The sequence below is a fragment of the Leptonychotes weddellii genome, chromosome 6 (assembly GCF_054177405.1).
Source record: "Leptonychotes weddellii isolate Sample4059 chromosome 6, ASM5417740v2, whole genome shotgun sequence".
In the NCBI taxonomy this organism is placed as follows: domain Eukaryota; kingdom Metazoa; phylum Chordata; class Mammalia; order Carnivora; family Phocidae; genus Leptonychotes; species Leptonychotes weddellii.
In genome coordinates, this window is record NC_138374.1 from 85,975,990 (window position 1) to 86,002,652 (window position 26,663).

Genomic DNA, 26,663 nt, shown 5'->3' on the forward strand with positions numbered 1-26,663 from the left:
TAAAGAATTTGGAGTACATGTAGATCAGACTCCGTTTCAAGAAAGAAAGAATTTAGTTTCTTTCCAGTTATATAATGTAATAAAATGTCCTAGTTTTTGACCACCATTGCAGAATTATGGCAGAATTTTGTGTTGATGTCTACTTTCAAGTGTTATGAGCTACTGTGAACCCCTTCTCTCACAAAAATAACTTTTAAAAGAAGGCAGTTTGAACTATTTACATATTTGATTTTGTTTGCACCATTGAACTTAAGCCTTGTTTCAGAGTTTCATAAATGGTTAGGACCATCACTGAATGTATAGAAAAAAAATTATATGGACTAGTTACATGAGCACAGAGTTACAGAGCACAGTTATATAAAACTTAGATGCTTTTCATTAATAAGTTATACTACTCAATCAGTTATACTAATTTATACTAGTTGTACTAACTCGTTATGCTAATTCAAACATAGCTATATAGTACGGGTATATGGCAAATAAGAGTCAGCACATGGACCAACTCCTCTTCCTTGGTTAAGGCTGCTTACACTTTCTGCTGGTCAGGATGCTAACATTTTCTGGCAAAGAGTGTGGTGGTCAACCAGTGATGGTGAATTTCCATGCTTGTGTGTGCCAAGTATTTCTTGTTTTCTAGAGACAAAATGTAATCCTGTACCTTTTTTCAGAATATTTTACAGTGAAAGTAATATATATTGATCTGACACCTATGAACATATATGTGTGTATATGTGTATACGTATGTATATGTATATATAGTATGTGGATATGTGTATGTATAAAGCCAGTTGAAGTAGTACTTGTAAATTTGGAAGGAGGTGACATATTAGATTTGGGGTTTTTTTTTTATTATTACTGAAATATACTCTTTAAAGAAAAAAATAAGTAGGCTATTTTATTCAGCTTTATGAAAAAGTAGCACCTTATAATACATGTTCCAAGAATTTTCTAATTTACCTCCATGTTCCGAAATGAGGGCAGGTGCTAATATCCCTACTTTGTAGATGAGGAAATAGGCACAAGAGTGGTGCCTACCTCTAATCAGTTTATGTTTAGGCAGCTAAACACAACCTTGATGGGTAGTCCAGGGTTCCCCACTGTGTATAATTGTTCCCCCATAAAGTGTTAGGTTATTTTATACAGCTTACTCAGTCTTGCCTTTTTCTCTTTTTGTATTCATAGACTGGAAAAGTAAGAAGAGCTTTCCTGCCTTTTTAATTACCAAACTACTCTCAGTTTTCAATGAATCAATTCAAAGAAAGAATGCAGTCTTTCTATACCTGGTAAATATTTTCTGCTCATAAAAGCTATTAATTTAGTAGCCTCTTATAAATCCAGGTGTTTATGATGATTGCCTTTGATTCTGTGGAATGATTATAAAAATGACTTATCATATATATATATATGATATTAACTCTGAAATTTGTTTGATATTTATTGACATGACGGAGTGATGCTTAGAATGCCTGTGCCCTAGCCAGCAACAGAAAATAGTTTAGGATTGGCCCTAGTACTTAGATTAGGTTCTGTTGGGTCTGGTTTGTTTTGTTTTGTCTTTGTTTTTTTTTTTTGTCTGTTTGTTTTTGGAAAAAGTTGTGAAGTTAATGCAAATAAGGTGCATAAATACGTTATTAAGTATTCTCTTTATTTGGATAATATATCATTAGCAATAATCCCTGTGTGCCAGTTTAATAGTACTTTGTAAATAATAGTTTTACAGAATTAATCTAGTAATCAGAATATTACCTACCTTTTTCCATGTCACAGATAACCTAAGTGAAGATGAGAGAGATCAAGTAACTTGCTTAAGAAAGTTCAGCTAGCCAGTGTAGAGTTGAGGTCAGAATTTAGATCAGAGGCTACATATTTTGATTCCTACTCTAGTGCCTTTTAAAGATTCTTATTTTTTAAGTACCTTAAATAAGAATTAACATGCCTAAGAGAGTAAACAAACCATAATGACATTTCATATGGGTCTTTTGTATAACTTAAAATTAACTTAATGTAGGAACAGAGAAGACACAATGGATTTATATATGCTACATAAAATACTTTATTAACAACAGTATTAACAGCCATTAATTAGCTACCAGGTACCATTAAAGCTTTTAGATATACTTCATTTAAGCCTGAGGTGAACCCTTGGGCATATTTTGGACCTGTTTTGCAGAAGAGGAAACTGAGGCTTTCAAAGAGAGTGCTAATAGTTTAGGATGTTAGAAGTGGAGTTTAAAACCCAGTTCTCTCTGATTTCAAAGTGCATTACTAAGCTGTTGTGAAGCCTGTTGATTTTTGGAATTAAAACTTAGTCATAAATCCAACCTATCACGTGTTAACTGTTACTGATTATGGAATAATTTCCTCTCATAATTCACTCATCCAAAAATCTGAGCATTTTAGATACATATTGAGGTAATGCAGAGAAACCATGTCTTCCTCTGTAATGATTTTAACTATAGGAATCATATTAGCTCTTTTTATAATGTGATTTAAAGGTATAGGTCTTATACCCCCTCTAAAAAAGAAAGGTGTTTTTTTTCATGTGTCTGTTGGCCAAAAAAAAAAAAAAGAAAAAAGAAATAAAAAGAAAGGTGTTTATAAAATATTTGTATATTCTAAACATATTCTTAAACTAAACTAACTAGAGCAAGTCTAAAGATATATTTCCCGTGAGAACATTTGTCTCCGTGTTTTTACTTACTGTAGTTGATCAACAAGCAATGATTATTTTTCGAAAGTATTTTTAAGACAGACGTTTCAAAATTAGTTAAATCTTAATGAAAGAAATCAATGTTACAGCAAGGAGTATCATTCAAAAATTAATACATTCAAGTGTCTGACTGGCTTGGGATAAATAAAAGCTTATTAACTTAAATGAAACTGTAATGATGAAAGTACAAAGAAAACTCCTTTTTTTTTTTTTTTAAGATTTTATTTATTTATTTACTGGACAGAGAGAGACCGCGAGAGAGGGAACACAAGCAAGGGGAGTGAGAGAGGGAGAAGCAGGCTCTCCGCACGGAACAGGGAGCCCGATGTAGGGCTTGATACCAGTACCCTGGGATCATGACCTGAGCCGAAGGCAGATGCTTAACAACTGAGCCACCCAGGCGCCCCAAAAATTCCTTTTTCTTTAGTAAAGTACCCAGAGTACCCGAGTTTGCCCAGACCAGGTGTATCTTTGCCTTGAAACCTGACTTATCCCCTGAAACTCACCTTTCCCCATGAATCTTCCACTGATTTACCACCATCACCTGCCTGGCCAAAAGAGGGTGGGAATGCATAGAATGTAGGCGATGAGATACTAAAAATATATATTATTAGTAGCTCCTGTCAGGTAACTTTTATTTCTGGTAATGTGGAGAATTTACAGCAAAGAAATGTAATTTATGTGCATTTTAATCTGTACCATTCAAAATGAGAATTGTACATTAGATTGCCTGGTGTCTTTCTATTTGGGGCAGTCATATGTTAGGACTCTGTAAAAGGTGAGATACAGTGACAAATTTTATTATGTTTTTAGTTAAATTCTTTCTAACTAACTGGAGCTTGCAAAGATGGTATGAAACTTATTGATACTATGACATTTTGTGAAGATTACAAAGTCACTTACCTACCTTTATATTACCTGCAGCTACTCATCATCTGAGTAGAAGGGAAGGAGGTGAGGCAGGGCTGGGGCAGCTAATGTGTATTGAATTCCTACTCTGTTGGGCATCTGCTAGGTACATTTTTAGTAGAAGTGTAGAAGTACAGTAAGTAGAGCAAAGAGAAGTACTATGTACAAAATTAGGCCTGGCTTTTGTTTGGATGATCAGTTTGTTAATCCACCATATTCTTTCATCATTTGCTTTTGGCAGCACCAAATGCTCTTTCTTGGTTTTTTCCAGTGCTCTGAATCACAACTACATGGGATTGCTGGTTTAGTGCTTATGTGACCAGAAGGGCATCAGTTTTCTGGGGGTTTTGTTTTGTTTTGTTTTTTGTTTTTGGTGGGGGGGGGGTCAAGTTTTAAATTTTCAGAAAACTATAGTTAACAATACTGTAATACTTAAAAATTTGCATAGAGGGTAGATCTTAGGTTAAGTGCTCTTGCCACACACACAAAAGTTTTTAATGAAGAAAAAGGAGGAGAGGAAACTTTGGAGGTGATGGACAAGTTTTTGGCTTTGTTTGTACTCTCAGAGGAGTATACTTCTCTCTAAACTTACCAAGTGGTATATATTAAATATGTACAGCTTTTTGTATGTCAATTATAACTCAATAAAGTGTTATTTCAAAAAGGATTTCAAAAGAGAAAAATTATACTTCTTAAATGTTATTTAAGGATTAAAGCATGAAGAAAAATTCAGAAATCAGCCATGTTCAGATAATTGAACATTATTAAGATTCTGTTCTTACCATGTACAGCAAACGTGATTTTGGGGCCTGTGGATTAAAAGTCAGTTAAACAACATAGAAATGAAAAAAAAAATAGAGAGAGTGCTAGCACGAGGAGTGTGACATGAGGCTTGATCCCAGGACCCTGAGATGACCTGAGCTGAAGTCAGACGCTTAACCGACTGAGCCACCCAGGCACCCCAGTAATGGTTACAATTTATTATTTTTATTTATTTTGTTCATATTGCCCAAAATTTGGTCAATGGGAGGCCTTTCAAAGTTGCTTCTGTGTCTTTTCTGCATATTCCCATAATTCTTAAAGCACTTCCACTACTAATTTCTTCACCAAAACAGTAAAAGGAAGGAAAGGAAAAATAAAATATAAAGTCTCAGCCTAGAAACAAAAAGCCTCCATAAAGATATAGAAAATATAAAGAACTAAATGGAAATTTTAGAAGTGAAAACAACAGTAACTGAAATAAAAACTCACTGGATGGGCTCACAGCAGAATAGAGGGGACAGAGTGAACTGGAACATAGAACAGTAGAAATTACCCAATCTGAACAAGAAGGAGAAAATAGAATAATAAATGAACAGAGCCACAGGGACCTGTGGGACTATGACAGAAAGACCACAGAGGAGGAGAGGAGAAAGGGGGCTGGGCTGCAAAGTCCTTGCAGAAAGACTGGCTGAACACTTCCCAAACTTCTCAGAAGACACAAACCTACAGATTCTAGAATCTGAACAAGTTCCAAATAATGTAAACCCAAAGAAGTAATAATAAAATGTTGGTAAACTAAAAGACAAAGGAAAAATCCTGAAAACAGTGAGAGAGAAATGACATCTTTCCCTATGGAGAAAAACAATTCCAGTGATAGTGGATTTCTCCTCAGAAATCATGGAGGCCAAGAGGCAGTGGCATAATATTTTTCAAGTATTGAGAAAGAGCTAAAAATACCAACTTCTGTATTCATCAAAAACATCCTTCAGGAATGAAGGGGAAATCAAGACATTCTTAGATGAAGGAAAACAAAGCATTCGTCTCCAGTAGACCTACCCTAAAAGAATGGCTAAAGAAATGAAATATGTAGTTTTAAATCAACAGAACATATTTAGGACTTGTGTACCAAAGACTACAAAATGCTGGTGGGAGAAATCAAGGAATATACAGAGAGATGGAGCGATATACTGTGTTTGTGTGTTAGAAGACTCAACATAGGAAAGATCACTTCTCCCCAAATTGATACACAGGTTTAATGCAATTCCTTTGAGAATCCCCCTATGATTTTTGATAAGATTATCCTAAAATTAATATGGGGATGCAAAGGAATTAGAATAGCTAGCAAAATTTTGAAAAAGAAGAAAAAATCAGTTTCTCTAATTTCAAGACTTATTATATAGTTGTAGCAATCAAGCCTGAGGATATTGGTGGAGAAATTGGCACATCAATCATTGGAACAGAATACAAAACCCAAAAATAGGTCTGCACAGGTATAACCGACTAATTTGTGACTAAGATACAAAAACAGTTGGAGCAAACAGAGGAAGGAAAATCTTTTTGACAAATGATTAAAAAAAAAAACAAAAAACCTTTAATTTTCACACTAGGAAAAAACATAGAAGAAGACCTTTAGGACATAGGACTTGGTGCCTAGTCTTAAACATGACACTGGAGGGGCAGTTGGCTGCTTCAGCCAGTAGAGCATGCGACTTTTGATCTTGGGGTTGTAAGTTCAAACCCCATGTTGGGAGTAGAGATGACTTAAAAATAAAAATCTTAAAAAAAAAAAAACAAAAATACATAATACCAGAAACATAGCCTACAAAAGAAAAAGATTGATAAATTAGACTTTATCAAAATTAAAATATTTTGCTGTGTGCATTAAGAGGAGGAAAAGGCAAGCTCCACAGTGGGAGAAAATATGTGCAAAGCACATATCTGATAAAGGGCTGTTATCGTCAGTATATAAAGAGCTCTCAAAACTCAGCCCTATGGAGAAAAAGGAACCCTCATACACTCTTGGTGGGAATGGAAATTGGTGCAGCCACTACAGAAATCAGTATGGAGGTTCCTCAAAAATTAAAAATTACCATATTATCTAGTAATTCCATAACTGTGTGTTTATCCAAAGAAAACAAAAACACTAATTCAAAAAGTTACATGAATCCCTATATTTATTGCAGCATTATTTATAATCCTAAAAATCTAAACAGTCCATTAGAAAAGGGAGATTTTTGGATTTTTAGAAAAATCCAAAAGAATGGAATAGACATGTCACTGAAAAGGATATACAAATGGTAAGTTAAGCATATAAAGATATGTATTACTAGCCATTAGGGAAATGCAGATTGAGACCATTGTGAGATGTCACTACACACCTATTAGAACAGCTACAGTGAAAAGTAATAACAATATCAAATGCTGGTGTAGGTTTAGAGAAACTGGATCTCTCATACATTGTGGGAATCTAAAAATGGTACAGCCATTCTGGAAAATATTTGGAAATTCTTTAAAAACTAAATAGACACTTACCATGTGACCCAGCAATATCACTTCTGTACCTTTATCCCAGAGAAATAAAAATTTGTTCACATAAAAATATATATATGAGTATGCTTTACATATTATAGATGAGAGTCATTTACCAGACATGTCCTTTGCAAGTATTTTCTCCCAGTGTGGAACTTGTGATCCCAGATATGAATGTTTGCAGCACCTTTTTTGGTAATAACTTATAACTGGAAACAACTGAAAGTCTTTCAATAGGTGAATGGTTAAATTATGGTACATCCATACTATGGAATATTCTTTTCTTTTTTTTTAAAGATTTTATTTATTTATTTATTTGAGAGAGAGAGAGTAACAGCATGAGAGGGGAGAGGGTCAGAGGGAGAAGCAGGCTCCCTGCTGAGCCAGGGAGCCTGATGTGGGACTCGATCCCAGGACTTTGGGATCATGACCTGAGCCGAAGGTAGTCACTCAACCAACTGAGCCACCGAGGTGCCCCTCTTTTCAGCAGTAAAAAGGAATGAACTGTTGATACACAGGACAACTTGATTAGATCTTAAGGGTATTATGTTGAATAAAATATGCCAACCTGAAATGGTCATATACTATATGATTTCATTTGTATAATATTTTCAAAATGACAAAATTATAAAGATGATGGCAGATTAGTGGTTATCAAGGATTCAGAATAACCAGAAGGGGAGGAATGGATACACCTATAGTGGGGTAGCAGGAGGGAGTTCTTTGTGATGAAATAGTTCTGTATTATGATTGCAGTTGTGGTTATGTGATCAACCTACACATGTCACAGTAAAATGACATAGAACTGTACATACCCTTTATACAATGTCATTTCCCTGGATTTGATAGCATATTGTAAGATGTAACCAGTGGGGAAACTGGGTGAAGCTTTTACAAATTCTTACGAATTTCTAACTATTTCAAACAAAAGAGAGAGATACTGTCATTGCTATAGGATTTCAGAGAAACAAATAGTTGCCTGACAAGGAAGATCTGAGGTCATAACTTTTGAACCTGTCTTTGTAGGATAGATAGGTAGACTTTTCATGAGTTGATCCAGGGAGGAAAGACATTGTAGACAGATTGACAATCAGTAAATGTTTATGGAATGACTGCTACTATACCCTTAATATTGTTAAAACGTATTGGTAACGTCCGATTAGTCAGAAGAACATTTTAATTAGTTGAGTGGAGGAATGTGTCTTTAAATTTTAGATAGACTCTGGGATACTTGTTACCCTTGTATTTTCACACAAATTTATGAAACCTGAGAGTAAGAGAGACCTAGAAAGAGAGGACACAAATCACCAATAACATAGATGAAACCTAACGGTTCAAAGGGACGGATGGGAATCATTAAAGCAGCATGTGGTTTCAAATAAAACATAATAAAATAAAAGCCTGTATTTCATGGATTTAAGAAGTGGAATCAGAGAAAAAGTCACATTGCAGTTGTTAAGAGTAGGAGAACTCTAATATTAGCCGAAGATGTCAAGACAAATTGCAGGCTTGTGTTAAAGCTGTGTAGTCACCTTGTTCTTTTACTCCATGGAATTTTCATACTTGATGATTGTGTTTGGATGATTGTTTAATATTTCTTTCTATTCAGTTGTAAGCATTCTGTAGCTCAGCATTGTGTCCCCAATTCCTATCCCACTGCCCGGCAGCACCTAGTAAATATTTGTTGAATGTGCTCATGCATGAAATCAGTGACTTTGCAGAACTCTTTAAACTAGAACAAAGAAAAGACAGTTGTAGAAGTAAAGAAACAGGATGATAAGATAGGCTAGACAGGGACATGAGTATGGTGGTAAAACTGTAGTAGAGCTATGCGAAATTTAAACTTTACAACTAAGAAATTCAGGATTGAATTCTATAATGATATGTATGCTAAAGGATGCCAAAGTGTTAGACTGAGCAGTGGGTGACCTCTGTACAGCTGTAGTAACATATGTTGGCAGAGGTTAAGAAAAAGAGCAGAAGGACCAGCCACTTCACTTCATACTAGCTGCTCTCTGGTGTGGTGGCTTTCTTAACAAACCAGCACTTAAAGGACTCGGAAGATTAACTGCTTACAACACACTGTCTGAGGCCCCGCAGTGTGTGGAATGCACTCTTCAGTCTGTGTGTCTGCAGCTACTAGGAGACCGGGATGGTCAACAGGATCATTCCTTGTTTGTGCTCCCAAGCCTGTACCATCAGGTTGTACTTCTTATTTTTGTTACACCATTTAAATCATTATTATATAAACTAAGGAAAAGAACAGGAGGAGATGACGTTTCTGTGAAAACTTAAGTTGAATGTTTTGGAAAGAGTAGATGAAGGGTAATTACTAAAAATATTGCTGAATTAGGGCGCCTGGGTGGCTCAGTTGGTTAAGCGACTGCCTTCGGCTCAGGTCATGATCCTGGAGTCCCGGGATCGAGTCCCGCATTGGGCTCCCTGCTCGGCAGGGAGTCTGCTTCTCCCTCTGACCCTCCCCCCTCTCATGTGCTCTCTCTCATTCTCTCTCTCTGAAATAAATAAATAAAATCTTTAAAAAAAAAATATTGCTGAATTAGATGTGAAAAAAGAGCTGTAAAATATTAGGGATAAATTATTCTTAAAAAAGAAAGAAAAAGATTCTGTACTCAGAGTGCTTGATGTGTCTTTTAAGTTCTTGCCTTTTTCTTTTAAAGATTTATTTATTTATTTTCAAGAGAGAGAAAGTGTGTACGCAAGGGGGTGGAGGAGCAGAGGGAGAGGGAGAGAGAGAATCCTCAAGCAGACTCTCACTGAGTGCGGAGAACAATGCAGGGCTCAATACCAGGACCCGGAGATCATGACCTGAGATGAAACCAAGAGTCGGCTGCTTAACTGACTGAGCCACCAGGCGCCCCAAGTTCTTGTCTTACTTTTAAAGCAGTTTTTCAGTCTGTGGGTCATGAAGTCAATTTAGTAGGATGAAATCAGCAATTAAAAAAAAACATATCAGATTGTATTACATCTAGGAAGGAGCATTGTTTCATGAAATTCTTCTTGAGTTTCTTATATTCTTAATATATATGTAAAATGTGAAAGGCTTGAAAAACAAAGCTTAAGAAATTGAAACTGGAAATATTAGAGTAAGTATTAAGGATATGATTTACCCAAAAAAGAAGAGGAAACTCAAATTAGTGGATTCAAATTTTAAAGCAAAGGCTTTGGTGCACCATCAAAAGATTGGTAAATAAATACATATTTATGTACTTTCTGTTAACATGAAATGTTTAAGTTATGTATATAATGGTTTTATGATATTTATTTTAAGTTGACCTTTTTAATTGACCAGCCAACTACAGATCTCCATGTCATGGGTAAGAGTTTCAGCATGTTTTATTTTACTGATCTTCCTCTCACGCCTCCTTGTTATGTCTTTTTCCCCCCTGCTTTCTCTGCCACTTAGTAGTGTGACCTAAGAGTCATTCTCTAGGCCTCAGTTTGGTTTTTAGGAAATAAAATTATCCCTCGGATCTCTTGTTATTTGGCAGTGCTTATTTGCCAGAATGATAAAATAGATTCTGTCTTGGGTGTTTGCCCATCTGAGATTTTTCGTAAAGAGCAGACATTCTGTTTCCTTAGATCTGTTCTTCTTAAGCACTGAAATCCCATATTGCAGCCTCGGGGGGCATCAATAACATGTGCTGTGATACTCAGTGCATAAGAATAGTGGCAGTGCTAATGCCCATCACTGGATTCTGGGTCTAAGACATTTCCAGATCCTGGAATATTCTTTCATATTTGAGCATTAGTGCATTATTTTAGACTGTCTGTGGGTGATGAGTTTGGGGATGAGTTTTTTTGTAAGATAACAATTTATAATTCTTGAGCTAATAAAGCATTTTTATTACTGAGAATCTACTGAAGCAGTGTCATTGTTTTCTGTAGAGAAGCTGGTAAGGAGACCAAAGTCGTGGTAGATTTTGAAGAGAGGTGAAGATTGAAAAGGATATTGGTGTGCAATTGAGATTGCCTAGGAGTGAAAGCAGTGGAGCTAGGAGATGAGAAATCCTACCGAGAGGCAGCCAGGAGGTGTGGGGAACAGTTGCTGAGCTGTACCTCCCGCCCCCTGGACTAGCCATGGAGCAGCTATACAGGTAGTCCAAGGGGAGCATGCACAGATGGCTGTGCGTCTGGCGTGTGACCAGGTTGGAATTTGGTAACGTAGGTAGGTAGAGGACAGGCCTCCCTCACTTTGCTCATACGTAAAGGATGTGTTGTACAAATCTAGTTCGTGATTGAGTTGTTACTGTCCTCAGTTGCCTTTCTAATGAGACCTAGATTAGCCCATACAATCACGAGTGAAAGATTACTCTAATACAGAGAGTGTTAGCCATGAATTCTGGATCCTGGAAGAGCATTTCTTCCCCTTTTTAAAGGAAAGGTTCAGAGGTGCCTGGCTGGCTCAGTTGGAGGGGCATGCAACTCTTGATCTCAGGATCATGAGTTCAGTCCCCACACTGGGTGTAGAAGTTACTAAAATAAGCATAATTTTGAAATATGTGAATTTTAACTTTGCCTTTCAGCTCCTTTTTATACTTCCATACACTACTATTTCCTATTTTCTGCTTTCTATGAATGCTTCCTCCCCGTCCACCAAGTACAGGTCAACTAAACAGCATTTATTTTATAAGAGTATTTACTGGCCTTGGGGCGCCTGGGTGGTTCAGTCGTTAAGCTTCTGCCTTCGGCTCAGGTCATGATCTCAGGATCCTGGGATCAAGCCCTCCATCAGGCTCCCTGCTCAGCGGGAAGCCTGCTTCTCCCTCTCCCACTCTCCCTGCTTGTGTTCCCTCTGTCGCTGTGTCTCTCTCTGTCAAATAAATAAATAAAATCTTAAAAAAAAAAAAAGGGTATTTACTGGCCTTTTTCCAATGGGAACAATTATTACTACACCAATCAACTCCTCAGTGAGGTGTTAAAGGAAAGCAGTTGAATTGGATTAATTTATGCCAAAGTGTGAATGACTGACAGCCCTACAAAACTTTCCAGAAATTATTTTCTTTTCCTAAAAGGGTATTCTTTTTAGGTTACGTTTTAATCTGATATTTCAGACAGAGGGCCAAATAAAGTGAACGCTTGAGCTTTGTGGGTAAAGCTGTCTGCTCCCTTCTTTTGGATCTCACTTTGCCATGGTTGGGGGAGTACAGGGGAGAGAGATAGATGGTAACCAGCCTCCCACAATCCATCTGTAGAGGCCTAGACAGCCTTCCAGTATTTAAACCTGTCTTGTAGAATGTGCAGAGTACCTACATCAAGGGTGGCCAAGGAAGGACAAGAAAACTTGTAATAAAGTATTGTAATAAAGTCCACTGCATGGGTGAGGCTTCCTGTCCCTCTAGATAGCTGCATCTCAGCACTGCCTTCTTTTGCCCCTCTTCCTGTTCCTGGAGGGAAGATAATGAATGACTTTTGCAGTAGAAAGGACAGGGGTCCGTCTCTGGATAGCAGCCTATGTGAGTTGGTGAGCTATAGGCCCCCTGCTATGCAGAGGCCCCTTGGGACTCTCTTGGCTTGAGGGAGGTGGTTATTACACTACCAAGTTCCTGCCCCTGAAAGGGTACCTTCCAGCAAACACTTCTTAGTTGGCTGTGATTGCCTGGCTGCCCCTTCAAGTCATACTTAGCTGATTTGTGAAAGACCAAATTGGTCTAAGAAAGGTAGTTTAGAGGTGTCCACTGCATACAGCATAAGAAGTAGATGGTGAGTTGCAGAGATCGTCTATAATAAGTACAGGCAGTAAATGTAAAATTTTATGAAGGCAGAAGAGGAGGGAAAGAAACATATATTGATATCCACTATATACCAGTCACAGTCATCATTGCTTCTAATATTTTCTCACCAAGTACAACTTGTATAGTCCAAGGCATTCAGAACTCATTTGAATTGTATATTTTGTCGTATAATACAGTCTTGATTGTTTTACTACAAGTGTTGTGAATAAAATTGGTGCTCTTGAAAGAGGTAGCTTGTTTATCCCGTGTCGTGGCATCTCCCCTGGCATAGCTGCCTCAGGCTGCACTCTACGATCGAGTGTGAGAGGCACGGGCACATTTATCCTTAAAGCAGCCTCGAGAGAAAGATACTATCATTTTACAGGTGAGAAAATTAGGGTTCAAAACGGGAAGGAACTTAGTCTCACCGGTACAGAGTGGCAGCGTAAAATTTCTCCCCTAAACTCTCTCCTCATAGGGATTTTGTGATTCTGTACAGCGGAAAAACTAGCAATATAAATAGAGAGCTTATGTAAAACTTAAGAATTGGTTCTGTTCCTAATTTATTGACTTGCAAAGAAATCTTTTTAAAGGTCCATTATAGAAGTTTTGTCTTCTATTTCCACATATGCATGTTGAGTTTAATTTCAACCTTAATGTTGGAAAAAAGTACATACATATTTTGGGGACACCTGGGTGGGTCAGTCGGTTGAGCACCTGCCGCCGGCTCAAGTCATGATCCCGGGGTCCTGGGATCCAGTCCCATGTTGGGCTCCTTGCTCAGCAGGGAGCCTGCTTCTCCCTCTGCCTGCTGCTTCCCCTGCTTGTGCTCGCTTGCTCTCTGTCCCTCTGACAAATAAATGAATAAAAATCTTTAAAAATATATATATTTTTTTAATAATCAGACACTCGGCGTGCTTGAAGACTAGTTCTAAATAAAAAGTTATTGGGTAATACCCTGGAGAACTCCCCTCAATTCTAGTGCACTCTTCTGTGTATCTGTACATACTTGACTTTTAAACACAGAATCTTTGTCACCAATTATTAGTGTTCTCACTACACTGAAAACAAGCTGTTTTAATCTGCTGCCTTATTTAAGCCCCCCATGCCTACTACTTCCGTAAGTGTACAACTGGGCCGCAATGTGTAATATGTAATAATAGGTGTAAGAGCTCAGATTTTGATATCAGCAAAATCTGATTTTAAATCCTGACTCCAAATTAATTAGTGTCACATTGAGTAAATGCTTTAGCTCACTGTGCCTCAGTTTCCTTTTTTCCTTTTTTTTTTTTTTTTTTCAAAGAAGGTAGTAAAACCCACTTTGTGGGATTTTTATAAGTCTTCTCCTGAATTGTCTATGGTGATTACAGTGGAATGTCCTATCATAATGCCTAAAAAGTTTTGGACTGATGTTTTACCTTGTAAATTTACTTTAAATTGAATATATTCTTTAGTAAAGAGTGTATGTATTTTTTCATATACATTAGCTGAAATTTACTTGAAAATACTAAGTCCATAATTTATATGACCCATTTTTTTGATGATTGATTTTTTTTTAAGATTTTATTTATTTGACAGAGAGAGAGACAGTGAGAGAGGGAACACAAGCAGGGGGAGTGGGAGAGGGGGAAGCGGGCTTCCCATGGAGCAGGGAGCCCCATGTGGGGCTCGATCCCAGGACCCTGGGATCATGACCTGAGCCGAAGGCAGACGCTTAATGACGGAGCCACCCGGGCGCCCCTGATGATTGATATTGTAAATAACAAACTGTCTTCTACTTTAGATTGATTTTGATGGGGGAAGGATACTGCATGATATATGACATTCAACTAATCTGTTAATTTAATAGTATGAAAAGATTTATAGATGATGAATTTCCATACTCTTGAAAGTAATTTTATAACTCTTGCACTGCTTCTGGGTTTATATTGTTGCCTTGTTTTAAAGTAGGACTTTCCCCAGACAGTGTATGTTAGTATTTGGAAAATTCCCTATCAGTAGGCTAGCACCATCTTGACAGCCCTGTGTTCTGCTTCTACCTTGCTAATTGTTTCCTTGGGATTATTTGGATTGTGTAGAAAGCTTTTTGCAAATCCTCTTATTACTGAAGTCATTGTTGCCAGCAGGAATAAGATTAAAGGTGCTTAAGTCTGTAGAGTTGTTTCTAATTTGTACGTGTCATTTCAGTGCCATTTTAACAGAACTCTGTCTCCTGTCTCTCCCTTCTCCCCCGGTACTTATCTCAAGTTAGGTCCGAGAAGCCAGGCCATTGGAAGAAATCTCATTTTATCCTCCTAATTATTATGCTGGCACTCAGGAGATAATTTTTCCCTTTATGCACTGCCAATTAATATGCAAATGGGCTGATAAATATTTATGCAATGATTTAAATTATGCAGGGTGTGCTTTCAGTGTGTTCTGTAAATGAATTGTTCGTGGACTTCAAAGTGCTGGCTGCTGTGCTAACGAGGAGAGATTTGCATAAGGCCCTAATCACACGCATACTGATTAAGCTTCATTATGGAAACTGCCAGCTGCAATCTTTGTTTCTATTTTATTACAAAAAGGGGAACTTTTCATGCTTCAGTTGCCTTGACAATGTCAGTCCTAGCTGGTAGAGAGACTAAAACTCCTCTGAGCAACTGAAGTTTCCTTATTCCGTTGAAGATTGCTATGGTGTAACTGAAGTTGTATTTTGCTTCTCCCCCTAATCCACTTTCCACCTCCCACCTTGTTCTCTTAAGAACATAGCGTAGATTTGTTAGAACTAGTAGTACCTTCTTTCCCCCACCCCAAACTGCTACCTGTCTCTTCCTTGCTCTGGATTGTCTGAACCTCTAGAAGATTTCACAGCAATGCTGGACTGCAGTGACTATGTTCTAGGTGGGTACCAGCACAGTTCTTTCTTAGAAGCTTTAATATGGAAATGGCGTGTGTGGGGTTGACTATGCATAAATGCTTAATCGCATATGCAACCAACTCGGGGAGGAAGCGGGGGGGAGAGGTGGATTGAGCAGAGAAGGAGGAAAGCATTTGCAAGGCAAGAGCAGACTTGAATTTGCAGTAGGTCCCTCCCTACCACTAGCTCTTCTGGTTCCGAGGACATTTTCAGTAAATAGTGTGCATTTGGAATTCAACTTAAACAGTACATTTTTGCTTTTTGGAAATACCTATTGGGCGCATTTCATGTAGTTCTAAAAACACTCTAAATCTGAAACAAGGTATAAAGTGTTCCTAAATAATGTGTACATATTAATCAAAATGTTTTGCCTACCTAATGTGAATGTCTTATATAAAAACCAAAAGTGCATAGTGAAAAATAAGGTGGAGCCATAATGCAGAATGGCTCCCATAAATACTAATGCCTAGGGTAATTGCAGTGGTTACTGATCAGTTTCCAGATTTGAGAAACTATCAACTTGTCAAATTTTGGCCGATATTAGCTTTTTTTATTTAAAAAAAAATCAACTTCTGTTCTTCAGAAAACAATTTTAAGTTCTGGAAAGCCTATTTTTAGAGTTCTCTCTGTAGAACAACAAACCTTTTAGGAGAGAGGGGTGTGAGGCTTGATTATATAAACTGTCTTTGGTAACAGATTTAAAATAGATTGGACACACTGTGACTCATGGTGGCTCTATTTTGTGTTGAGATTTGTCTGTTTGTATGCAAAATTCTTGAAACCTCTTTAGGTTACTCTGGTCACCTGGAGAGTCAGATGATGTAAACTCCAGGACTTTGATACTTTAGGTTGAAAACCTTTGCAAGTGATTTTTTTTTCCTATATGTCATTTTTCTTGCTTGAAAATTTGAGGCTTGACCTCCCCCATGTCCTTCACAGTTGCTAAGGGTAAAATTAAATGATAGTTCTGAAAATGTTCACATTGTTAGAGGGAATGGCCTAAACCGGTAGTAATATTTGTATGGCACAGTAAAAACCACAATTAAAACAACAAACTGATGTCAAGAATTCAATCCAAGAACAGTTTGTAGACTGTGTATTAGACTCACATACAGTCAGTTCAGTGTGCCCAGAGAGAAGAAGAACTTCAAATATCAAAAGAGAACTTACTTGCATTTACTCTTTTACATCTACTATGTTGGGAACTCAAGAAAGGAAAGAAAAATACCTTTTTGAAATATTTTTAGCATTGTATTTTAGAATTAGAAACTGATCTCTGTTATTTGTAATTAACAGTAACTGTCATTTGAACAGTCTTCACATTGTTGTACAGTTAGTCAGAATTTTGTTTTATTTACATGTGTACATATGTGTGAAGTAGTTTTGTTAAATGTCTCTAAAGCTCGACAGTTTAATAGAACATGCTTAGAAGATTCACACAATACCTGTGGCATAATTTTTAATTTAGATGTGTGGAAATTAGGGTATGAGTTGCACAAGCACAGGCTCATGACTTGTTAAGAATTCTTTGTATAAAAGCTATGTTACCCTTTTTATGAATATTAAGTGGTTCGTATTTTTCCCACTTTCTTTTAACATTCTAAAGGAAGCATTGAGCAGAATGTATGTTTACTGGTATATTAACATTTGTTGTGATCTTTGTGGACTTTCATAAGATTTTGGTTAAGTCATTCAGAAAGCTGATTTTCACTAAGTTGTACACCTGTTCCTTTCAAACCTGAGTATGCTTTCAGTGACATTTAAATTTTTCTGTACAGTAGAGGCAAGGAAGTTGTAGAACTACTCTCATTTATGACCACAGAAAAACGAATTTGAATCCTTCGAACATCTGAAGAACAAACCAAAGATATGATGAAACTGCTTAAGACCATAAGACAAGCATCTGTTTCAAAACCTGTGTTAAAAAAGCTATTACACAGCTTCCAGGTTGGAAATGAAATTTATGGGAGGAGGACTCTTGATTCTCTCTCATCACTTGTGCATTTAGATAAAGCAGCTATGGACAGCACGGTTGGGACTGATGATTGTTTTGGCTTCCTAGTTAAACACTGAAGCAGATGACAAAATGTACTCTTCAGTGAAAAATCAAATATAATATAGTTTACTTATTCTCAACTAATAATTATAGTTAAATGGTTCTTAATCCAGTGGGGGAAAATGGGAAACTTGCTTGATAGTAAACTTGATTACAAATATGCTAAGTTTGGGTTTACAGTAGAAGTAGAATGAAGTATGTATTAAATGTAAATTTAGGTTTTACCCTATTATAAAGGTGGAAGAAAAACAGACTTGTTCTTGTCTCTTGTGTATCTTCTGGGATACCTGATATTGCTTGATGAAAACTTTTTACTATGAAAACTTTCATTAAAGAGATAACCCTTAAGGAGATAAACCCACGTCAAGAGGTTCTCATGGGGTATCAGATAGGTAGTATTTTAGGTGGTGTGGTTGTGGTTCAATTTGGAAATGATTAGATATATCCATTATGAGGTATGAATTTGACATATTCTCATTTTGACACATAGTTTGGGCAGGGAGTAAATAGGAGATTTTTTCTTAGACATGCTTTCTTTTTATTCTGTAAGGTTGAGTTACTGTACCGTCTTTTAGCAAGATTACCAGTGAATTGTTTTTGTTATAACTAACCAATACCTTTGCTTATGAAAAAAAGAAACTTTGAGAGTAACATGTTTTACTTTGTAAGGAGCTTGGCCCCAGCTTTGTTTCTTTAAAGTATTTTATGCTTCATATTATATTTACTCCATTACATGTTAGACTCAGTTATCTTTGTGAGAAGAACATTAAAATTCTTTGGAAAGACAGTTTATTTGTGGATCACTTCAGGGTTAAGGGAATCCCGAATTTCTTTCAGATAAACTTTTATTACAATTTCCAATGTTTTAGTGTTGACACTATCTGTCTTTGAACTGTAGAACTGTTAACATTAGTCAATATTCTTAAGCCTTTCCTTTTCCACAATTTTGCCTCCCTAACCACATCCCCAGTTTTTAAAAAATCTCATTCACCTCTCATTCATTGCAGACTCAAGAATGAACAATCCGTCAGAAACTAGTAAACCATCTATGGAGAGTGCAGATGGCAACACAGGTAAGAGATGATTCCCAGGTCCAGCTTTTTAACTAGCTCTAATCGTGCTAACAGAAGAAACTTTCCATTTAACTGTGACTTCTGTTTGGCAAATAAAGACCAACTGGAGTGTTGAGTTGTCAAATATAACTTAGTGCTTGCAGGAACTGGTATTGTTACTTGTTAAAATTATTTAGTTTCTTCTGCAGATTGCTTCATCTTTTTGTTGCTGTTTATCAGAGACACTCTAAAGTAGTTGAGAGAATAGTCCTTTAGGGTCAGGTAGTTCTGGGTGTGAATTAGGGATTTGTTACTAGCTTTGGACTTTAGGCAGTTTCCCCAATCTTTTGAGACTTCATTCACCTATAAAATGGGGATAATATATTTCATAGGTCATTGTGAGTATCAAAGGAAATGGATTAAGCACAGTACCAGCTACACAGTTAACCATTCAGTAAAACGTTGCCCTTGTTATAGGTGTTAACCGAAATAGTAAATGTTATCCACCCCCCGCCCCCCTTCAATTTAAGTTGTATTGAAGTTATGATGGTGTCAGTAGATAGTTAAAAACACACACCTATTTCTAATATGTTCTTTTATTTGGTAATTTTTAAAAACTTATACTTGATTTAACTATTTATCAGGAGAAAATTAATATCATAAATGAGAAAACTGAGGCCCCCATGAGAGAAAGGTAAATCCATAAAGGATAGAATGTCTCTACAACCCATACTCTTAATTCATTACATTGCTCAGAGGACATTTAACCATGTGTCTTTATCATCTGCCAGAGATGGTGCAGGGACTTCCCCAGTTTCTGGGGAAGAGGCATAAATTAAAATACTCAACTGTGTAAGAAGGGAATTATGGGCAGGGATACCCAGAAAGTAATAGTTTCTAAAGTAAACTAGGTCTTTCACTTGCAGAGAGGGTTGCCTCTGTGACCCATCATTTTCAAATTGCCTAAAAATGGGAGATGGTAAGAATGAGAGTCACTCCTGGAAACAGTCTTTGTTTTTCACCTCTGCTGGCCACAACATGTTTTAATTTAAAGTAGATGAGTTGAACCAATGTAGCAGTTCCTGCCTACCTATCTTTCCATTCAAAATTGTTCTCTACCTGGAGATACGTGTTAATCTTTTAATCTCTAAAGTGAAACTGAGCTGTGGGGCATCCTGTTGTACTGAACAGGTCACTCAGAACACTCTGAGGCTAGCCAGGTACACTGCTCTAGAACCTCCTGGGGAGGAGAAAGGCAGCACTCTCTTCTGTCTGGATTGTCAGCTGCAGTCTCATTTTTGTTGTTTCTCTGTCCTCTGTTTGGGCCCTGTCTTGCATTATTTTGTAGCACTGGTCCATCTGCCAGTGCTTTGGCCATCTAGCTTAGGTGTGGGAGTTGTTTGCCAAGAGAAACAGGGCAGTCAGTCCCATCAGACGTTCGGGGAGGGTGTGCAGGACCTTGTGCCTTAGGAACCACTTCAAAGGAGAGGCATGTATTTCTCAGGGAAGAGAAACAGATGATTGAGCGAACACTGAAAATGTCTCTACATCAGACTCCTTGAGAAACCCCTAATAATAGACGTTTCAGTAGCTACCATTTATTGAGCACCTACATTTAATAATCCCCCAATGACATGTTTTTAAAAATCTTAAGCACTGTACCCATTACCTGATTTCAATTTGTGTTCTTAATGACAGCCCTGTAAGTTAGGTGTTATTATTTCAGGGAATAGGAAATCAAGGCACAAAACCAGCCAGGAAATAAAGGTGGAATGAGGATTTACACCCTGCATATGGTTTCTCCCATGAATTGCAATAAAATAAAACAGAAAATTTAAGCAATACTTAATTTCAGGTCTAAAACTATTTTCAGAGCCATATATAAGAGAAATTCTAGCTGGAGCACTTGCTAAAACAGTCTTGTGAATTTCTTGACTTGTTTTTTGTTTTTTTTGTTTTTTATTTATTTGAGAGAGAGCATGAGAGGGGGGAGGATCAGAGAGAGAGGCAGACTCCCTGCTGAGCAGGGAGCCCGACGTGGGACTCGATCCCGGGACTCCAGGATCATGACCTGAGCCGAAGGCAGTCGCTTAACCAACTGAGCCACCCAGGCGCCCCTCTTGACTTGTTTTAATATGCAGTGCATGGTGGACTCATAGAACTAAGCAGTATCAATGTAGATTTTTACTTTTTAATGTCTCTAAAACTCAGCATTTGTTGCCTTTGTAAAATTATAAATTGCTTCCATGTTACAGACCTTTACAATGCACTTGAAGATAACTAAAACCTTGAATGTCAGTTTCTGAAATGTTAAGGGCCTATCACTATGTTCTTAGCATCTCCCACTGATGTCAGTTTGTTAGTTTAGGAATATAAAAATAACTTCAAGTTCCAGCTTGCCTATTAAATTACAATGCTCAGTATGTCAGATACAGAATTACAGTTTGTTCAGACAATTACATGCTTACAAATTGATTTTTATTTAAAAATAAAACAGACCTGCAGATTGTTTAATTGTAAAGGATTCTTAGTTTCTGCTAGTTGAATAACAAGTAAAAGTTTTCAGTAGAAAGAACCCTTAGCGTTGTTACAAAACTAAAATCTCACCTTTTCTTGGATTTGGAATACTTTTGTGTAGATTATTAAAATTTTAAATATTTCTGGAAAAAATAACTTTGATTCATGAAATTTTATGGGGAGTAATACTGTAAAATTATTTAAGATTATGTTTGATATGCTTCTTCTTTGCCTTTCTCCTGCCAGAGCGATCTATTTAAGTTGAGCAGATAAATCTGATGATGCACTTTTGTCAGATAGCCCTTATGTGTTCACAGAAAATCAGTAGTTTAGGTTTGTCAATTTATTTATTCCTTAAGTTCCTGTCATATGTAAAATATTGTATGTGGTGTTATTACAAGATGCTAGCTCAAATAGATGAGATTCCCTCAGTCTTTGAAGAGTTAGCAGTCCATTGAGAAAACAGATATACAGATAAGAGATTCAGGGTAGATTATTGTAATTCAAGAGGAGGTATAGAAAAATATCATAGTGATGTTTCTTTGAGGATATTTGAGTATTTTTTTCTTGAGATATAATTGACATATAACATTATATTAGTTTCAGGTAGACAACATGATGATTGAATATTTGTATACACTATAAAATGATGACCACTAAGTCTAGTTTCCCCTGTCGCCATATAAAGTTACATAATATGCAATACAGTATTTTTGAATATAGTCATCATGCTTTAATTACATCCCCATGACTTACTATTTTGTGACCGGAAGTTTGTACTTCTTGACCCCTTTTTCCCTTTTTGCCCACTCCCCCAGTCACCCTTCCCTTCTGGCAACCACGAGTCTGTTCTCTGCATTTATGAGTTTTGTTTTGTTTGTTTTGCTTTTTAGATTCCACATATAGTGAGATCATATGGTATTTGTCATTCTCTGACTTATTTTACTCAGCATACCTTCAAGATCCATCCATGTTATCATAAATGGCAAAACTTCATTCTTTGTTATGGCCGAGTAGTATTCCATTGTGTACATATACAACATCTTCTTTATCCATTCATCCATGGATGGACACTGGTTGTTTCCATATCTTAGCTATTGTGAATAATGCTGCAGTGAACCTGGACATGCATATATCTTTTCTAATTAGTGTTTTTGTTTTGTTTTGTTTTTTGGATAAATACCCAGACGGGGAATTGCTGGTAGTTCTGTTTTTAGTTTTTTGAGGATCCTCCATACTGTTTTCCATTGTGGCTGTACCAATTTACATTCCCACCAACAGTGTACTAAGGTTCCCTTTTCTGTACATCCTCACCGATACTTGTTACTTCTTGTCTTTTTGATAATAGCCATTCTGACTGATGTGAGGTGATATCTTATTGTGGTTTTCATTTGCATTTCCCTGATGGTTAATGATGCTGAGTATCTTTTCATGTGTCTGTTAGCCATCTGTGTGTTTTCTTTGGGAAAATTGCCCATTTTTTATCAGATTGTTTTTTTTCATTATTGAGTTGTGTGAGTTCTTTATATATTTTGTCATAAATTGACCATATGTGCATGGGTTTATTTCTGGACTCTGTGCTGTTCCATTGATCTGTGTGTCTGTTTTATACCAATACCATACTGTTTAGATGATTATAGCTTTGTAATATAGTTTGAAGTCAGGCATTATGATGACTCTAGCTGTATCCTTCTTTAAAAAAAAAAAAGATTGGTTTATTTTAGAGGAAGAGAGCGAGCAAGTGGGGGATCGGGGGGAGCAGGAGATAGAGAAACCCAAAGCCGACTTCCCACTGAGCGCAGAGCCTGATGCAGGGCTCGATCCCAGGACCTGAGATCACAACCAGAGCCAAAACCAAGAGTCAGCCTGGGTGGCTTAGTCAGTTAAGCGTCTGACTTCGGCTCAGGTCATGATCTCTGGGTTCTGGGATGGAGCCCTGCAATGGGCTCTGCATTCAGTGGGGGGGGGAGTCCTGCTTGTCTCCCTCTCTCTCCTCCTCCGCCCTCCCCCACTTATGCACAGGCATGCACTCTCTCTCAAATAAATAAAATCTTTAAAAAAAAGGAAGAAGATGTACCCCTTTTTCTACAACTAGGGAGAAGATAGGGTTGAAGAATGACAAAATTGAGGTGGAAATAAAAAGGAAAATGAGGAATAATTCATATTAGATTGCATTTTTTCCATTTATCATTAAAGTAGTTGAGGTGGTCATTTAAGAGGAAAACAAGGATAATAGTAATACTAATAGCAGCAGTTAAAATGTGTTGAACTGTTACTAGGTATGCATGTCTAGTAGCTTTATTAGGTATGCTTTATATCATAATTGTTAAAATACTCCCATAAGGTAAGTAGTGTTATACCTGTTTTACAGATAAGGGAACTAATTATTCAGAACTGGTTAGTAATTTGTGATTGTAAAGACCATGAGTCTTTTCATTACTTTTCATTATCTTACACTGCCTCAAAGATTGAATGAAATGGATTTGAGAGTTTGAGTCGAGTGAATGAGTTTTGACTTAGCTACCTTTAAGGAACTGATATAAATAAATACATAAATAAGATGAATAAGCTTTTTGAGGCTCAGGCTCAGTTTAAAGAAAACAAATATGTAGCTCATCTAGCCAATAGGTTATGTGATCTTTTCATAGCCTAGCTTGAAAAGTCCAAGATCACAAGTGAAGAAATGGAAGATTGGATTATTTTTCCAAAATAATTTACTTTCAACAAAATTATCCATCTGGATAAGAGAAGAGTAATGATATTTCTTACAGTTTTTTGGACAAGGATGCTGCCAAGGATATTGCCCCTAGGGGTAGCAGTAACTCCATTTCCTCCTCCTCCCAGCCCTTGGTAACCTCTGATCGATGTTCTGTCTCTATGAATTTGCCTATTCGAGATACTTTATGTAAGCAGAATCATACAATACTTTTTCTTTTGTGTCTGACTTATATCATTTAGCATATTTTCAAGGCTCATCTACGTTATAGCATGTATAACTGAATCCTATTCCAATGTATGTATATACCACATTTTATTTATCCATTCATCTGTTGATGGACAGCTGGGTTGTTTTCACCTTTTAGCTACAACTACAGTGAGCACGTGCACAAGTATCTTACAGTCGCTGTTTTCAGTTCTTTGGGCTATGAAAATAACTAGTAGTGAAATTGCTGGGTAAATCAACAAGAATTTATTATCTTTACAGTTCTGGAGGTTAGAAGTTCTAAAATTAGGGTGTTGTAAGGCTTGCATTCCTTCAGGAGCCTCTATGGAGAATCCATTTCCTTCTCTTTTCTAGCTTCCATAGACCACCTGCATTCCTTGGCTTATGGCCTCTTCCTCTATCTTCAAAGCCAGAAGTGAGGTGTCTTCAGGGCTGTCATTCTGTCTGTCTGACTTCTGCTTCCATCGTCCCATCTTATTCGACTCTCCTTGCCTCCCTCTTCCTCTTATAGGGACCATCATGATTACACTGGGTCCGCCCAGATACTCGAGCATAATCTCCCTATCTTGAGATTCTTAATGTAATCAGATCAGAATCCTTTTGGTGTGTAAAGTAACTATTCACAGCTTCTGGGGGTTGGGATGTAGACATCTTTGGCCATTGTTTTGCCTACTACACTACTTTATCCTAAATTAAATCTGATCAGCTGTATTACAGATAATAATTGGAAGAGTAAAAAAGTTGTATAAAGTTTTATAAACATCAGTAGGAACAACCAAAAGCATTTTTTTTATGTTAGAAATATTGGACAAATTTTTAAGTCTTGCTCACTTTTAATCAAAGGGCAGACTTCTTTCATCAGTACTTCTGACAAATGGTCATCTACCCTGTGCCTGGGCTCATCCACTGACAGGGAATCATAGTTTTTGATACATCTTCTTCTGTTGTTGTACAGCTCTGTTATCTATAGTCTTTTGAATTCTGCCCTTAGGAGTAACACAGATTGAAATGATTTTCCCTAACTTTTAAAAAATGAAAGCTCTTCTGGAAGTCATTGCCATATTTTATGTCTTCTCCATTTACTTGACATTTATTTTCAAATGCTAATTCATTATGAAATAATTTATTATAGAGTAATAATTTATACTGTAGTAATAGTGGCTATCATTAAGTATTTACTAGGTGTGTTAAGCACTTTGTATAGATTATCTCAGTTAATCCTTGTGACAACCATATAAGGCACTGTTTTTCTCTTTTTATGGATCAGGGAATTGAGGCTCAGAGATGTTTGGTCACTTTTCAAAGGTCACACACATATCTATAAAAGTGAGTAGAGTGTTCTCTTATCCTTTGAGCTATGTTGTTCCTTATGTCTTGTTTTCTATGTGCAAGATACTGTACTAAGTAAGATCACTAAAGTTGAATCAAATATTGATTTTGTTCTCAATAAACTTACCTTACAGAGAAAATATGATGAAAATATAATAGAATATTCATAAGAAGTATACAGAGGTCCGTGAGACTTCAGTGTGGGGGAACTTGTTTCTAGCTGGGAGGGTGCGGGAAGGCTTTGTAGAAAGTGGAGCTGCAGCTGGACTGAGGGCCCGACAGGATTTCAGTGTGACTGAGGCTGTGTTTATGCTCGGCATGAAGAAGCAGTTAAGCTAAGATGGGAGAAAGACATCCGCCCTGAAGTTCTCTGATCCCTTCTGACTCTTCCATCATGCCCTATGATTTCTCGATCCTTTGTCGTTCTGTCATCCTCAGAATCAGACTTCAGTGCAACCATTACCATCACCATTGGCTTGTTGTAATTATTTTTTATAATTAGGATAATGATATTAGATTTACATTTTTAGAATACAAAATGTTATTTTTTTCTGATAATATTTAGTTCTTTTGAAATATTAAAACTTATATACGTACTGATTCATTGAGTTTGTGGTCAATTAACTATAAGTCTTTTTTGCACCTGAATTATGATAGTGCTAAAGCTCCTCCCCATATTCATGATTTTTCATCCCAGTGATTTTTTCCCCCAGGATGATGTTAAGATCTTTTCACAGTTGAAAAGACCAAATAAATTTATTAATGCAACCCAATGTGCATCTATGAAATTGCATTCCAAAAATATTTTATCAGAAGTTTCTAGCAACCAGGGATATTTGTTCTGTGAGATTTATTAGTGCTGTGGCTGATTTTAGCAAATTATATTAGTAAGAAAGCCTGAACAGACATCATTTTCTCCAAGAGAAGGAGAAAGGATCCTGAAAGACCAGGGCACCGGTGAATATACCTGCTATTCTTCATTTGAATTAAGATTATATTTTTATTAAATGAATGAAGGAGTGAGTGATCCTTTTGCCAGGAGTAACCCAATAACAAATACAGAATTTTAAAAGTAGTATCTATTTCATTTTTTTTCATTAGCAATAGAAATTTGGAACATTAGTAAAAGAAGATTTATTGCTGAAAGGCCACTTATTAAGTACAGCTTGTGAGATTATCTATAATTTTCTCCTTTCTCCCTTAGAGGGCAGTTTTGTTTCCTGT

General features: G+C 36.8%; 1 protein-coding gene across 7 annotated transcripts in view; it reads left to right on the forward strand.

The window, feature by feature from the left end:
• The window catches only part of POU2F1 (POU class 2 homeobox 1), a 183,415-nt gene that overhangs the window by 81,871 nt on the left and 74,881 nt on the right, over positions 1-26,663 (forward strand). For 3 of the 7 annotated variants that reach the window (XM_081824530.1, XM_081824526.1, XM_081824525.1), the window contains one exon: positions 18,605-18,670. In XM_081824530.1, the coding sequence (XP_081680656.1) occupies positions 18,613-18,670 (58 nt within the window). In that variant the 5' untranslated portion in view covers positions 18,605-18,612. Of the gene's footprint in view, positions 1-1,182; positions 1,284-10,220; positions 10,246-14,506; positions 15,526-18,604; positions 18,671-26,663 lie in introns of those variants that run through there. The other 4 variants (XM_081824529.1, XM_081824531.1, XM_081824527.1 and 1 more) reach the window with 3 other exon arrangements.